General features: G+C 41.5%; 1 protein-coding gene across 1 annotated transcript in view; it reads right to left on the reverse strand.

Annotated features, from left to right (window-relative positions):
- rngtt (RNA guanylyltransferase and 5'-phosphatase) overlaps positions 1–17,628 on the reverse strand; it is a 289,586-nt gene that overhangs the window by 221,308 nt on the left and 50,650 nt on the right. The window contains exons 6-8 of the mRNA XM_033020853.1: positions 15,908–16,157; positions 12,642–12,751; positions 9,694–9,795 (exon numbers count right to left, since the gene is read on the reverse strand). Of these exons, the coding sequence (XP_032876744.1) occupies positions 9,694–9,795; positions 12,642–12,751; positions 15,908–16,157 (462 nt within the window). The remainder of the gene's footprint in view (positions 1–9,693; positions 9,796–12,641; positions 12,752–15,907; positions 16,158–17,628) is intronic.

The raw sequence follows: 17,628 nt of genomic DNA on the forward strand, positions 1-17,628 counted from the left end.
AACACCGCGGCCCGGGGTGGTCGAAGCTGCCGCCCACCAGTCCTGCTGACGCAGCCGCTGACCCGCGGCCGAACCCCGGACTCAGGCCACCGCCGCCAGAACACCGGATGCTGTTCCACAGTTTAGGTGCTGCAACCGCAAAAGCGCGGTCACCCCTGAGCTTAAACCTAGACCGCGGGATAGTCAGTAGCCCCAAGTCGGCCGACCTGAGGGACCTGGAGGTAGAATGGTGGATTAGAAGATTTTTGATATGGGGGGGGGGGGGGGGGGGGGCGCAAGCCCGTTAAGGGCTTTGTATACGAATAAGAGGAGCTTGAAGTTGATTCTGTACCGTACTGGGAGCCAGTGCAGAGAGGCCAGAATCAGGGTGATGTGGTCCCTTTTACGGGTACCCGTCAGAGGTCTCGCTGCGGCGTTTTAAACCAATTGCAGGCGGGACAGGGAAGATTGGCTGATGCCAGTGTATAGGGAGTTGCAGTAGTCAAGGCGGGAGGAGATGAATAAGTGGATGATTTTTTTTTAAGGTTGTCGAATTGGAGGAATGGTTTGATTTTAGCTATGGTACGAAGCTGGAAGAAACTAGCTTTTACCACAGAGTTGACTTGCTTGTCAAACTTTAATGCGGAGTCAAATATCACGCCAAGGTTTTTGACGTGAGATTTGAATAAGGAGGTTAGGCTTCCAAGGCTGCCTGTTATCGTTTTGATGGAGTCGGAGGGGCCGAGTAGGTTGACCTCAGACTTGCTCTCGTTTAGTTGGAGGAAGTTCTGAGCCATCCAACATTTTATGTCCTCGTGGCAGTGCATGAGGCTGATTAAATTTGACCGGTTGTTGGGTTTCAGGGGGAGATAGAGCTGTGTGTCATCTGCATAACAGTGGAAAGAAATGCCGTGCCTTTGAATGACTTGGCCGATGGGGAGCATGTACAGAGAGAAGAGAATGGGGCCAAGAATGGAGCCTTGTGGCACCCCGCAAAAAAGGCTAGCTGGTTTCACTTGCTTCAAATGCCTCCTTCTGGATAAGATCTGCCCAACGCTTCCTCATTTTTAACAAACGCAAAGTTAAGTATTCTAAACAGGTTGCCACCTGGTTGTTACTGGATGACAATATCTCATCTGAAGAACAATGCCTGATCATAGATCAAATATACGGGATTATCAATTTACATTGGCACAAATCAATTTCCCCAATACCTAGTGGCTCAGTAGGAGTTGCCAGTTATTTGCAGTCTGCAGTTCAGGTCATCTCAGATGACCAGGGATGTGATCAAATGCACAAATCCAAAACAAAGTAGAGGTCAGATAACTGTTTTACTTAGTTTATTTTGACCTAATCATTTGCTGCTATCATACTCGATTTTCAATGTCTTTTACATTTTTTATTAACTTAATTTTCACTTAACAACACTTCCTCCTCGATAACCATCAACACAGGAACAGTTCAAGGCTTGTGCTCAGTCCCCTTTCACTACTCTCTCTCTGTGTAGCCAGGCACAGCTCCAGCGCCATCTTTAAATTCGCCAACAATGCTACCGTTGTTGGATAAACAATGGATAATGATCAGTCAGAGCACAGGAGGGAGATTGAGAATCTGATTGTCGTTCTGGAACAATTCAATCTTGCTCTCAAAGTCAGCAAGACCAAGGAGCTGATCGTTGACTTTTGGAGGAGAAAATCGGAGATCCAATAACCTGTCTTCATCGACGAGACAACAGTAGAGAGATTCAACAGCTTCAAGTTCCTAAAGCCCCTGTCCCACTTACGTGTCCTTGGCACATAATTACGCGACCTCGTGGTCGCGTTGAGGCGCAGCGGTCCCGCGAAGGACGCGCACGACTTCATGTGCTGGCACATCCGTCTGGAGTGCGTGACGTCATTTGAAGATGGACACAAAATGCTGGAGTAACTCAGCGGGACCGGCAGCATCTCTAGTGAGAAGCAATGGGTGATGTTTCGGGTTGAGACCCTTCTTCAGTCTGAAAGAATGGTCTTGACCCGAAACATCATCCATTCCTTCTCTCCAGAAATGCTGCCGGTCCCGCTGAGTTACTCCTGCATTTTATGTCTATCTTCAATTTTCTTGGCCCTGCTCTGGGAGTAGGAATGGGGGCGGATCCGGACCGCAACGGCCGTGAGCCCCAGGCCGAGTTCGACGATCGTTTGCCTGCTTCTGCTGCTGTTGGAGGAGAGACGTTGCGTCGCGCCAGGGTCTTGGGTCTGTCCCACTTTGGCCGTCAGTTACGCGACAGGTCGGTGGCGCGCGAAGATTTCATTCGCTACAAAATTTCGGAGCGCCACGCGATACCGCGCACAACTCCATACCCCTCCACGCTTCTCAGTGGGACCGGCCACGGGCGGCCATACGATGCCCGTGCGCCTCAACGCGACAACGAGGTCGCGTAATGTGCGTGCCAAGGACACGTAAGTGGGACAGGGCCTCAAGTGTGCATATTTTTGAGGATTTAGCCTGGGCCCAGCAGATCGATAAAACTACAAAGAAAGTTAACCAGCACCTCAACCTCCTTGGAAGATTGAGGAGATTCAGTATTCAGGTGAATACTCTATCAAACTTCGACAAGTGTACAGTGGAGAACATACTGACAGGGTGCATCACAACACGATTCATCAACCCAAACGCCCAAGAATGAATTAGACTACAGAGAGTGGTGGACAGCCTGGTCCGTCACTGGTACTGACTTTCCCACCTTTAAAGCAGGAGGAACTGCCTCAAAAAGGCAGACAATATCACAAAACCCTGGCCATACTCTCATTTCGCTGCTACCACCAGGGAGGTAGTACAGGAGCCTGAAAACCATGAGCATCAGGTTCAAGAATAGCTTCTCCCCAGCAACTATCAGGCTCTTGAATAACACAATACCACCACCAATCTCATCATCTGTAATCTTCTACAGAATGTGCCTTTGGTTGTACTATGGACTTCAGTGTTGCATGATTACATAGATACATAGACAATAGGTGCAGGAGTAGGCCATTTGGCCCTTCGAGCCAGCACCGCCATTCAATGTGATCATCCACAATCAGTAACCTGGTCCTGCCTTCTCCCCATATCCCTTGATTTCGCTAGCCCTAAGAGCTCCATCTAACTCTCTTTTGAATATATCCAGTTAATCAGCCTCCACTGCCTTCTGAGGCAGAGAATTCCACAACACTGTGTGGAAATGTTTTTCCTCACCTCCGTTCTAAATGGTCTACTCCTTATTCTTAAACTGTGGCTCCTGGTTCTGGACTCCCCCAACATCGGGAACATGTTTCCTGCATCTAGCGTGTCCAATCCCTTAATAATTTTATGTTTCTACAAGATCCCCTCTCATCCTTGTAAAATCCAGTGAATACAAGCCCAGTCGCTCCATTCATGTGACAGTCCCGCCATCCCGGGAATTAACCACGTGCACCTACACTGCACTCCCTCAATAGCAAGAATGTCTTTCCTCAAATTTAGGAGACCAAAACTGCACACAATACTCCAGGTGTGGTCTCACCAGGATCCTGTACAACTGCAGAAGGACCTCTTTGCTCCTATACTCAACTCCTCTCATTATGAAGGCCAACATGCCATTAGTTTTCTTCACTGCCTGCTGTACCTGCATGCTTACTTTCAGTGACTGATGTACAAGGACACCCAGATCTCGTTGTACTTCTCCTTTTCCTAACCTGACACCATTCAGTTAATAATCTGACTTCCTGTTCTTGCCACCAAAGTGGATAACTTCACATTTATCCACATTATACTGCATCTGCCATGCATCTGCCCACTCACCCAACCTGTCCAAGTCACCCTGCATCCTCATAGCATCTTCGCCATGTTCACACTGCCACCCAGCTTTGTGTCATCTGCAAATCTGCTAATGTTACTTTTAATTTCTTCATCTAAATCATTAATGTATATTGTAAATAGCTGCGGTCCCTGCACCGAGCCTTGCGGCACGCCACTAGTCACTGCCTGCCATTCTGAAAACACCCGTTAATCCTTACTCTTTGTTTCCTGTCTGCCAACCAATTTTCTATCCATGTCAATACCTTACCCCCAATACCATGTGCCCTAATTATTATGGTTACCTAGTATTACAGTTATTAATTGATGGTATTATTATGTACTATCTGTATGTTGTTGCATTCATTGGTCTGTTAAGCTGTAGCATGCCAGAATTTCACTGTTCAGTTGTCAGCACAAATGATAATTAAACACTCTTGACTCTCTTAACTCAGATTAACTAGCCACTGACTTCTCTGCTGTTTGTAGCAGGTTGTTGTGTGAATCACAATTGAAAATGTCTGCCTACGCAACGATAATTATTGCTAAAGTAATTTGATCAAAGCTTTGCAAACATCAAATTGCCTACCGTTCTTGACAAAAAATATTTTAATTATTTACCTATCGTGAAAATCTGAACTTCTTCAATAATGCTATAATGAAATGACATTTCCTAGTCAAATTTTTACTTAGATTTGCTGCTGTGCACTTGCAAGGTAAATATGAAATAAAAAGATGTAATGATCACTTCAGTGCAAGTCAAGTCGAAAGTGTTTGATTGTCATATGTACCAGCAATTGAACCATGAAATTCTTACTTGAAGCAGCACAACAAGCCTGTAACACAATACACATAATATATAATAAACAATAATTCAATAAAGCAATAAGCCCGATACTAATGGAAGAAAAGCACAAAGTCTTTAGATCAACCAAAGACAGTCCGTAGCTCATCAGTGAGTGTTGTGTAGTGTTCAAGAGCCTGATGGTTGTTGCGAAGAAGATATTCTTGAACCTGGAGGTCACGTTTTCAGACTCCGATACCTTCTTCCCGATGGTAGGAGTGAAATGAGAGTGTGCCCTGGGTGCTGTGAGTCTTTGATGATGCTACCACTTTCATAATGAAATGCTAAAAAACCTGCAAGCCACTATGATTCCACAAAACAGTAGGTAACTTTATAAAATTGAGACAGGATTTTCACAAGCACAAAGGAATTTTGCCCAAACTTCACAACTGAGCAAATAATTGTAATTACTCTCCATTAGATACCGTTAGGTGAAGATAATTGGATGAGCAAAGCCTGGCAACACTGCCACCTAGCATCTGCCTGCAGTCGATGCAAAGATGTTGAAATGAGGTGAACTTCAGTCTAGATCTGAATTTTGGACTCGATTCTGCTTGCTTGAATAGTTTTTATGAACCTTTTCCAATTTATTCCCTATGCTCATTATGTTCTACTTATCTTATGATAGCATTGAAACAAACGGTTATGTGTTTGCAATAATAAAACAGCTTCAAGGGAAAAAGCATGTTCATCCCCCAACCATCCCATCAACTAGCCAATGCTACTCCCGAACCAGCTGCCAGGAGCTGCACGAGCACAGCATGGGTTGACACAGCTGCTATTCTCTGCCATTCCCTTCATTATTTTACATCTCACCCTTGCTGCCATTCCTCCTGCTCCTTTACCTCCAACGCCCAATGCACATTAGTTGCTCAGATTAGATTGTGATTTTGCCTCATACTAGGGAGAATTGTCCTCCAGTTCCCTAGCAAAACTTCCAAATTAAACAAAGCATTAATCGTCCTGGTCAACAAAATGTGTTTTTCCCTGTAAAAACACAGCATTTAATTAAAGTTGTGCCTGGGCCAGTGTACAAACAAAGTCAACTCGGGGATGAAGTGTGATACATGCTACAACTGTGACATATTCTGCTCTTGATATTTCAACCATGTTAATGCTCGCAAATGTAGAAATAGAGCAATATGCAAATTATCACTTTTATTAACCCTAAAAGTATGTGCCCTTATCAATGTTTACCTGTCTACACATCTGGATGCCCGCAGCCGCGACTGCGGAGGGTTGCGGTCCCGACCACGGGGGAAATGGAGGAGGACTGGCCAAATGTTGTGCCTTCCTCCACAGTGATGAATGCTGTGGTGGATGTTTATGTTAAATTTTTATTGTGTTTTTGTGTGTTCTTTTTACATTGTACCGCTGCTGGCAAATTTCACTTGCACTTTATGTGCAAGTGACAAATAAAACTGATTGTATTGTATTGTATATTGTATTGAGCAGTTACTTAGTTCAGTTTAGAGATACAACGTGGAAACCAGCCCTTCGGCCTACCGGGATACACGCCAATCTGTGATCCCCCTCACACTAAAGCTATCCTACACACTAAGAACAATGAATAATTTTACCAAGCCAATTAGCCTACAAACCTGTACATCTTTGGAGTGTGGGAGGAAATCGGAGAAAACCCACACAAGTCACGGGGAGAATGTACAAACTCTGTCACACAGCGCCCGTAGTTAGGATCAAACCTGGATCTCTGGCGCTGTAAGGCAGCAACTCTACCGCCGCGCCACCGTACCACCCATTATCTGTCTCAATTTGAAACCGTTCAAATACTAAGTAACCGGCAATCTTGTTTTTCCATTCCACTGTGCTCAACTGCTTTCACAGGCAGCTGAAAATAACTTTTCCAGGTCACTTAAAGTTTGCAATTACCTAGAAACCATGCACAAATGGTAGCAGGTGACATATTGGAGATTTTTTGAATACCACCTCTATTACCGATCACTGACTTTCTCTGTGCAACATCGCATGTACAGACTTATTTTTTAAACTCTTTGCTAATGTTATTCTTCAGCTAATTGGCAGAAAGCTGACATGAATAAAAGCAGATCAGCAAACGTTTTCTCTTCAATTATTTGTTCTTAAGGAAAAAACAACCCCTCACTTTATGTACGGCAAAGTAGAGTAATCAACAATGTAGTCACTGCTATTTAATGGCGCATTCAACAAATTTATTGTTAAGCACATGCAATTAAAACAATTTTCTAGAAACAATTTTCAACAAATTACAGAAGGCAAGTGACACAAATATTTACCTGCCACACCTTAATCACAGGCAGTAGAGCTAATACATCAAACTGCTTGAATTTCATTTAGCAATTACAGTGTCCTCATTCTGCTTTTTACATTCTATTCTGAGGATGTGTTGAACCAGTAACTGGTAAATTTATACTCATTAGTTGTAAAATTACATTAGTCATCGGCATAATAGCTGAACTTATGCCTCATAAGCAACACTTGCACCTCATCAAAGTTCTCTTTCCTTTTACATTAATGCAGGCCTCAACTATGGATTTCACCTATCGACTTACATTACATGTTGAACCTAATTATGTACAGAACCATCTGATGCTCCTCGGACCCTCTAAAAAGGAACTTATAAATCAATTCCAAAGTACACCCATTGATTTTACAGCCAATGCATGCATATCAAAATTCCACTGGCAACAAAATAGATAACATACCACATTTTTGTTTGCTAGGTATTCCGACCCCACTTATGTAGGTATGTTGCAAAGCCTACCTGAAGCGTCGTTGAAAATCTGTCGCTGCGGGTGTGCGCGATTTTGGCGCCGTTTAGAGGGGGCGGGTTTAAAACGCGATTTTCTCTAGGCTGTTCAAATCGAAGATGTTCAGCCTAGTTAATTATTAACGAAAAATCGCTGGAAGTCCCCGTCGCAAAAGCTATTATTAGTTTTAAAGGCCTCGTATAATAGTTATAATAGTTTAAAAATCAATCTCTAAACCCGCGACCGCCAGCAACCGCAGGGTCTCATAAAGCAGGCAACTGAAGGTAGGTTGTATATTTTTACATTAAAAAGGGCTTCTTAAGATCCCTTTATACAAAGTTTAATATTGCGAGTAGCTCATTTTGGGCCCATTATATCCCGCAGTATTTTTCTGGGCATTTGGGGGCACAAATCTACCGCAATGTGAACGTTCCAAACCAGCGCGTTCACAGGAACCCACTGGAAAGCTGATTTAAATGGGCATTTATTTACAGCAATTGAACACTAAATTCCTTCCATTTGGTCTATAAATTAATGTAAATGAGATTTAAAAATCATGTTTTATTGTGAATTATTTGTGAATATTATTTGGACATTTAGGCTATTTAAAAATGTTAATCATTTATTAAGAAATGGATAGATGTTTAGATCTAGTAATTGAAGTCTGAAATTAGCTACAATTAGGTAACTAACTAATTATATGCTTTAATTTCAGGTCATCCAAGTAAGATTATTTTATATTTGTTTCAGAATGCTTCAATCTATGATAACTGAAAATTTCATTCAGTTCTATTAATTTTTAAGAAAGTTATGGGCTTTTGACTGTTCACGAACACAGCTTTTTTGTTATGTCCATAGAAAATCAATAGGGAACAAGATGCTCATTTCCGAGTATGAAAATGGCCATAACATTTTAAATACTTGAGATATGAAAGTGAATTAGGTGTCAAATTAAACTTCTTTTTATGCTTTATCTGATGGGATAAATTACAGACTTGATTTTTAAAATCTCAAAATTTTGTAACATTGCTACACTATGTCAAATAATACTCATATAGTGCAGCTGAATTGTACACATTTCTCCTCAAATCTTTGGAAGACATTAAACACATGGTGGTGAATCAGTGGAATTCTTTGCCATAGAAGGCTGTGGAGGCCAAGTCAATGGATATTTTTAAGGCAGAGATAGATCGATTCTTCATTAATACAGGTGTCAAGGATTATGGGGAGAAGGCAAGCGAATGGGGTTAGGGGGGAGAGATAGATCAGCCATGATTGAATGGTGGAGTAGACTTGATGGGCCGAATGGTCTAATTCTGCTCCTATAACATATGACCTTATGACACATAATATAAAGACACTAAGGCAAGTGCTACAGTGAAGCTTTTCACTGTACCTCAGCACACATGACAATAAACGAAATTGAAACAATTGAGCCAAGATATTATAATCTCAGTTGCTCGAGTTTAAGCACGTTTCCTCTCGCGAGTCAGAATTTGGAGGAAAGATTTATTTTAAACTACTTTTCAAAGTAGTTTGGATACAGGTTGCATTTTATACAGGTTATAAAGTAGTATTGATTTAAGAAAGAAAAAAATGAAGCATATATTCTGAAAATGTAAATTCCACTCAATGAATAAAACTTTCCATGTGCCACCTTGATATAATCCAACACAAATCTAATTAATCAATTATCTGTCCTTCTCCTCCCTTCACTGTGACTTGTATCTCATTCTTCAATCACTTCACCAACAGTTGCTTCTGCAGTCAATTTCTCCTACATTCGGTATTCTTGCCCTTTATGCATTCAGTTAGTCATACAGTCAGAGTGTGGAAACAGGCCCTTTGGCCCAACTCATCCACATTGCCCAACATGAATCATCTACACTAGTCCCGCTTGTCTGCGTTTGGCCCTTATCCCTCTAAACCTGTCCAATCGATGCATCTGACTAAATGATTGTCCAACGTTCAGTTCACCTCAAAACCCACATCATTCAAATATTTTGTCAAATTTGGAAAGTAATTTTACCAAAGAAAATCAGGATGTAAATTGAGTAATGGAGTGAATTACCAACTGTAATTTGGTATGGGTTGCTGTCCCCAGATTCCCAATTCATAGTTTTAGGAAGTGGTAGGACCAAATTAATGTTTTTTTAACTCTATAAATGTATTTAACTAGTAGGCCATGCTTAGTACGCAAGATCAGTATTCAGTGGTGAATAATTTAGCATTCGGCCTTCATGGAGACAATTTTCCATGCCAGAAAAAGATGAGCAGCAGCATGTTGTCATTTAGTTTTGCAATCATTTTTATATCAAAGCAAACACTCACCGTGCCCCGTCCGCTTTCCAGCTGACTTTATATGGCTTTTGATCAACAAAATGTATGTTTTGTTTGTCCATAGAAACAGGCTGTGCTCCAGGAAATCCAGACCTAGATGAACACAAATGTTATACTGGGCAATCACAGTAAATATGCATTATACAATTTCTTCTGGGAAAGTAGGAGTTACACTGGTGACACTTTTTGCGGGACGACCAGAATGTAGGTGAAAGCTGCAATGGGCATTGCGGCCAGCAGTACCCGGGACTGTAAAATGGCACCTCATATATGGACTCAGTGAGCTGTTCTGCGCATACTGTACTGACCGGGCTGATTACGCTTGTGTACGGGGATAGTCTTGCTGAGCCGTATGCAAAAAATGTATTTCACTCTACCAGTAACAATAAAGAAACCATTGAACATTTTTTCTCGATCCATCTGATTTGAGATCCACCACTTCAGAATAAATCACCACCATTCACAACTGGATTTTATGCGACAAAGCTTCGACATGATAAGAAAGATTATTTAGTTTTGTTGAAAACATCAGTCCCATTGTTTAAAATGTAGTTCACTGGGTCAGTATCGTACCTTTAAGATGGAATTTATGAGATTAAAGATGCTGGAATGTTGAGCAAAAAAAACAGATCGGTGGAGGAACTCAGCAGATTAGAGCAGTATCTGTGGATGTAAACTCACAGGCATCATTTTGGATTGGGATCGTTCTTCAGAACTTAAGCTATGAGGGAGATACCAGGAACAACACAATTGATATTTAACCAGGCATGGTTTCTTAGACAGAGGTTAAGCAATATAAATTCAGATTATGATCACAACTCTGCTGCAACTGAGGATCTCCAAAGTTTCAAAACCCCTCAAACCAACTTAACATTTATGGCCGCTCCGATTGCAACCTCAATTTGACATTCCCACTTTGTATATCTTGGATCCACCTAGTTTTCTCTCTTCCTCTCTTCCCTCCCCTCCCTTTCCAAATCCTCCAGAGGTGCTGCCTAACCCACTGAGTTCTTCCAGCACTTTATGTCCCTTTTTGTATCCATCTAACTTTGTTCTGTCTTTAAAAAAACGGATTATTTTTCAACCACCCTTTGCAAAAGAGAGTTCCAAAGACTCCCGATGCTCAAAACATCTGCCTTAATACTGCTGTCTGCCACAAAGGCAGAGTCCTGAAGGTTGTATTGCCTGCCTGGTGCAAGGGTTAAAGATCCGTCTTCTGGGCTCGAGAACAACTTGGAATGAGAGGCGAGGATCTAATTGTCATGGTCCATATAACTGCCATTCATGGAACACAGGTACCTGACTGGAGAAAGATAGCTGTTCCAATGGGCTGGGGTTCACCTGAAACTACTGTCTTCAACTTAAATAAAGGGCAATTATAATGGTATGAAGTAGTGGTTGTCCAAGATGGAGTGGGAAAATAATTTAAAAGCCAGATCAGTAGAAATGTGGTAGATTTGAATGTCAGCTAGTAGCGATGGATCTCACAGCTTCCTGCCGATCTGTTTGTGATGGCCGCTTTAGAGAACAAGAATCCGTGCACTGCTCCAGATCATGGAGCAAGGTGGAGCTTCTCGAAGCAGAAGTAGTCGTCTTCCAGTGAATTAGTTCACAGCATGCACTTGTATAATCAAGAAGCCCATGCTTCTACCCTAATCAACAAATCAAAGTTGACTATATTTTCTAAACTAGCTGTTCTTCTTGGAATTGAAAACAAGCTTTATTTATTACACTAAACACTCAGCTAATCTCAGATGTCTTTGAGAAAAAAAGTTGTCCTAGATACCCTGGAAGTTAACCCAAGCATCTAATAGTTTTTCTAAAACAGCCAACTCAATTTTTAAATGAAACTCAGTTGGAAAGAGGGATTCCATGGGAAAGAGACATAGTCCATCTTAACCTGGTTTCTCAGTTGAATGTTGAAAAGGCTGGTTTTATTCTTACTAAATTAATTACACATCAGTGTGAATACATTTGAGTGACTTGCAATGAAGAATTACGAAACAGCTAAGTTTGGAAATCTGAAACAAAAATGGTGGAAACACTAAACATGTCAGACAGTATCTGTGGAAAGAGAAATTGAGTTAACATTTCAGGTCAAACACACTTCATCAGGACTGGGAAAGAAAGAAAAGAGTCGGTTTTAAGTTGCAGAGGGAGTTGGAGGTCACATAGGATGAAATGAATATCTCTGACAGAGATCAAATCAAGAGAGTCAAGAGTGTTTTACTGTCATTCCTGAAACAGAACAATGAAATTCTTACTTGTTATCTGCTATTGAGATACAATTGAAACTTGCTAATATTTTGCAAAAGGCAGTAAAGAGTCACCCATAATGCATGAATCGTGCATCACATGTGGCTTAGAGGAGGGTAGGATGGCAGCCTTCCTTCACTAAAAGATGCAAATGAATCAGGTAAATTTTCTTTGAAAAGCCTTGTCAAATCTGTCGCTATTATTGACACTATTTTCAAAGTGCAATTCTTTCCCTTTAAGTAAATACCATCTTATCCACATTGTAGCAGCAAAATCAGACATATTAGTCAACTAGAAACTAGTTTGTACGTATGGCACAAATAAATTAATCTTTGGATTTTTAGGAATAAATCAAGGTTGCAGTGCATTCCAACATTTCTTATTCCAACAGATGTGAAACAATGGTATTTCATATGTACTGATCTCTTTTCTAAAGGCTTATTCACAAGTGGACCAGCTAGATTCATTTTTCTGCAACAGGGAGGGCATGGAAATAATCCGATCTCTGTTAATTTTATGGTAAAAAAAGGAGTTAGGTTTACTTTAAAATTCCAGGCTACTAAAACAGAGAATGTGCAATCAATTAGAAGACGAATATAAATTATCATCATCAATTCCAAGTTAACATTCATTAGCAAAGGCATTTAGGGTAATTACATTTACGTGCATCAAAAATTGCTCACCTTTCCCATCCACAGTACTGTTGACATTTCCTTTGGACCTCTCCCAACTTAGGTTCGGTTATCAATTGTGTCACACCTTTAACTTGCATTCCCTCCAGAAAAATTGCTCCCTAACGAGAAAATTAAACAATAATAGTACAATCTGTGTTAGAAGTGAGGTAAACGGAGAGTCAAATCAGATGACATTAAAAATTGCTATTCAAGCCAATCCATCAGATCACTTTCCCAGCAGGTGCGTTAAAATAATGTTACACCAATATGGAAAATGCTTAGCTGTCCCTAACAGGTCACAATCTAATTTTAACAGAAAATGCTGGAAACACTCAGCAGGTCAGGCAGCATCAATGGAGTATTCTACCTGATCTGCCAAATGGTTCCAGCATTTTTGGTTCTTATTTCAGATATCTACCTTTTCCACTTTGGTTTTCATTTAATTTTAAGATAAGTACAAGATATATGTTACATGGGGCAACGGCAAGGTGCTTGGTTTATCCAATATCCTAATACATGTTGTAGATTTTCAGATATTGATGTAGGGTGCATTATTAACTAATCTTGAGGTTTGCCCAATTTATCTCAAAAGACCCCTGCAAAAATCACTCAAAAAATCAAATATTCTTTTGTAGTTCTTAATAAAGCTCCATATAGATGATGTTTAATGGAAATCAGATGTTCATCAGCTAATTTATTTTATAATTGTTCCTGTTTATCTGCTCTGCTTCCATCCTTCCAAATCGTGTTGGCTATTGCAGGTGATTCCTATCAAGGTCATTGGCACCAGCTATTGAAACTCAAGTTCTGGACTGCTGCACAGATTATTGATTAGTAAGGGTGGCAGGGGTTATGGGGAGAAGGCAGGAGAATGAGGTTGAGATGGAAAGATATATCAGAAATTATTGAACGGTGGAGTAGACTTGGACCATATGAATATCCTCTATCAAACAGATTGTTTGAAAAGGCAAAATCATGATAATTTCAAATATGGATTGCCATTATCTTAAGCATATTTTAAGAAACAAAGAGAGAAGAATGGAGTTCGTGTACCGATAATGTGGTAAGTACATTTCTTGGTACTATATGTTTTTAAATACTGTATTTCCCAGAGTTGGGGCCTGGAAAGGGAGAGTTCCTTTCACAGCATTTGGGGAGTTTGGCCTGGGGTAAAGTTGCAGGGAGGGCAGGAGCGTTGTGAAGGAGGGGATCGGGATCATGACAGTAACCCACTTGCGACGCTCCTTGCATGGAGCCACTGCATTGAGGCATGGGAGGGAAGCAGCTCGGGTGGCTGTGAGCGGCCACCGGGCCGGACAGCGGAACCAGCTGCCACCTCGGCGTCTTCTGCCAGACCCCGCTCATCTCTGCCAACTCTCCGTCTGAAAACCTCTCTCCTGCCGCTCGCTGGCCTCACTCATGTCAGCCGCTTCCCGCAAATCCTTAAATTCCGACAGCACGATTGAGGTTACTCGGCTGTGGGAATTTAAGGATTTGTGGGAAGCGGCTGACATGAGCAAAGCCGGCGAGCGGCAGGTGGGAGGTGTTCAGACGGAGAGCACTGCTCTATCCCCGTACATACTGTACTGAGCTGGGGTAATTCTGCTTATGTACGGGGATAGTCTTGCTGAGCTGTATGCTAAAACATATATTTCACTGCACCTGCTACATGTGACAATAAAGAAACCATTGAACCATTGAGGCATGGGAAACCTCAGCTGAAAATTCCAGATGTGGAGAGGAGGTCAGCAAGATCTGTTCCATTGCTTTTCTAATAGTAACTTACTATACTAAGTGGGACCCGTTGGGTCCCAGCATCACACAGGAGGGCTGAAGGGACTGATTTCCAGAGGGCTAGTATGGACATTGTGGGCCGAATGGATTCTTGGGCTAGCAGCTCAGTCACTTAAGCCTGTTGTGCTGGCAGCTCACTCACGGCTATTCCTTGAAATTCCATTTCAAGCAGTGTGCAAGGCCACCAAATTCAAGTGCAGTTTCTTACCGCTTCAAGCATGGTGCAAGGTCACAAAATTCAAGTGCAGTTTCATACCACTTCAAGCAGGGTGCAAGGCCATCAAATTCAAGTGCAGTTTCATACCATTTCAAGCAGGTTGCAAGCCCACTAAAGACAGCGAGTCGTGACCTCTCCCTCCTCCATCTTGCAGAGACTGAGCCACGCCCACACTTCTGGGTTTTATAGTCCCTCCCCCCTCCCACCAGAAGGGGCGTGTCGTCGTGGCGTGATTGACAGGAGAGAGAATCTCAACATTTTTTAAACACCAATAACTCTTATATTTTTCATCGATAGGAAAATCCTCGGCACCTGATGAGCGGAGGGGGACTGAGTAAGATAGCCAAAAATCACAGCCGTATGTGGTAGCGTTTTTCTAAAATCAATATAAAGCACAAACAGGAAGTGGTCAAGATTAGACTTTTAATTATATAGATGGCAAGGCAACTTTAGTTTAGCGTCAACTTTAGTTAGGCAAGGCAACTTTAATCAGGCAACACAGCTTTAGCATTTCCAAACCAAAGGCAACACAGCTTTAGCATTTCCAAACCAAAGGCAACACAGCTTTAGCATTTCCAAACCAAAGGCAACACAGCTTTAGCATTTCCAAACCAAAAGCAACACAGCTTTAGCATTTCCAAACCAAAGGCAACACAGCTTTTGCATTTCCAAACCAAAGGCAACACAGCTTTAGCATTTCCAAACCAAAGGCAACACAGTTTTAGCATTTCCAAACTATATTTTCAAACCACATTAAGGGCACTGACAGGTCAGTAAAACCACTCAGTTTAGTAGACATGTGTTCAGTGTTATTCACAGCTCAGATTGAGAGAAGCGACCCTCTCGCTCCCCCATCTTGCAGAGACTGACTGAGGCACTCAACACTTCCGGGTTTTATAGTCCCTCCAGAAGGGGCGTGTCCTTCAGGAGAGAGAATCTCAACATTTTTTAAACACTAATAACTCTTTTATTTTTCATCGATGGGAAAAATCCTCTTGTCCTGCGCAGCAGAGGGGGACTGAGTAAGATGGCCAAAAACCACAGCCGTAAGTGGCAGCGTTTTTTCTAAAATCAATATACAGAACAACAGGAAGTGGTCAAGTTCAGACTTTTAGTAATATAGATTATACACTTGAAGGTTAGTTGGCTGTTACAAACTTCGAGAATAAGCAAATTCTATTCCATTCTTGCAAAGTACCCGTTCAAGATATCTCAACTTAATTTTGTTGCCTTAAAACCTCTCCCAATCCTATATCATTCTTACCACTTTAAGTCGCTCTTTTCTCCTCTTGCTGGGGTTAGAGCTTGAAGATCCAGGTTCCGTCTCATTACTGATCTTGCATCCATCATCATCGGCATTTTCATCATCGTCCTCAAAACACCAATCTGGTCGTGCCGGTGGTGGCGGTGCATCATCTACCTCACCATAGCGTGAAAAAAGTTCCTGCAGGTATTCCCCTTTATAAATACCAGGGGGCCTTGCCTGCGCAAAAGTAGCGACTGCTGCTTCAATGCTAAATAGAAAAATAAAGCATTCTTTTATCTCATGCAAGAAAGCTGCTAATAAAATTAATCAAACTGGAATCAGCTTGCAGTCCTATTAGCGTCAACGTAGTATGTGGCAGCAGTTTACTATCAGTAGTCCCAATATCATAATTGGTAACATTCCGGTTAAAGCAAAGATTGGTGAGGCACAATCACTATGGATTAAATTCTCTGAAAACAACTGCATTTGATCGTTATGTGCTTACTTGCAGTCTTTTTTTGACTATCAAAGTCTATTGTGTTTCGACACAAAATGCTGGAGTAATTTAGTGGGACAGGCAGCATCTCTGGAGAGAAGGAATGGGTGACATTTCGGGTCGAGACCCTTCTTCATACTCGAAGCATCACCCATTCCATCTCTCCAGAGATGCTGTTTGTCCCGCTAAATTGCTCCAGCATTTTGTGTCTATATTCGGTTTAAACCAGCATTTGCAGTTCCTTCCTACACACGATGTCTATTGTGTAGTCTGCCTGACAAAAAAATGTGTTCCCTGCGCTGTGACATATGGAGACAATAACACATGTAAAATGTATCCCATTTCAATATGTTAGGTGCTATTCCACATAGCTACATAGAGAGGATTGCAAAACCAGGACTGCAAGTAAAACTTACTAATACTCATTTGTTTTGTTGAAAAAACATTTTAATCAGTAACATAACTTAAAAAGTTTTCAACATCACTATTGCTGCACACAATCTCAGAATTATCTTCGAATTCCATGAATGAGCATATGAAATTGAAAGTTTTATTTTTACTGAATTGCCACATAATCCTAATTGCTTATAAAAGGAAAATATTTGCACTTACATGCATATCTCAGCACCCTGCTGTAACAATATTCTATGGTTTAGAAAGCCAGAAGCAGTCGGGAAACAATCATTTTGTATTTCACCTCTCGCAGGTATATCACAGCATGCTCTTCCAGTGACAACAGAAGAACGAAGAACAGAAGCAATGGAGCTCAACGCAAAAACGCAACTTTCAGATGTTTTCCAAACAGCACATCTAAACAATGAAATACGGTAACAAGGAGCCAGTGACAATATACACGTAATTTGTCATTTTAGGAAGGGGGGGGGGGGGGGAAATTAAAGGACAATCGCCTAATCATGCCAGTTATATCATTTGTCTATACCTTTCTGATGGCTTATATGTCAATAAACCATTGGAGTCCCGTTGCATATTTCATGTACATCATATGCTGCCGAATTTCATAAATTAGATTTTCTTCTTAAAAAAGAAAAAAATTAGTTTGGAGAAAATGAAACGACTTTATTCTTGGGGACTTACCAAAGGAGGAAGACTTCTGCATTCTGCAAAGGGCTGCTTTCATTGAGTATGCATGTGCATTCATCATGTAATTTTGGGAGTCAAAAAATTGCCAGTTTCAGAAACAATCCACAAGTAAACCATCGATATTCAGTCCACACATGTGGTT

This window comes from Amblyraja radiata, chromosome 5 (genome assembly GCF_010909765.2).
Source record: "Amblyraja radiata isolate CabotCenter1 chromosome 5, sAmbRad1.1.pri, whole genome shotgun sequence".
In the NCBI taxonomy this organism is placed as follows: Eukaryota; Metazoa; Chordata; class Chondrichthyes; order Rajiformes; family Rajidae; genus Amblyraja; species Amblyraja radiata.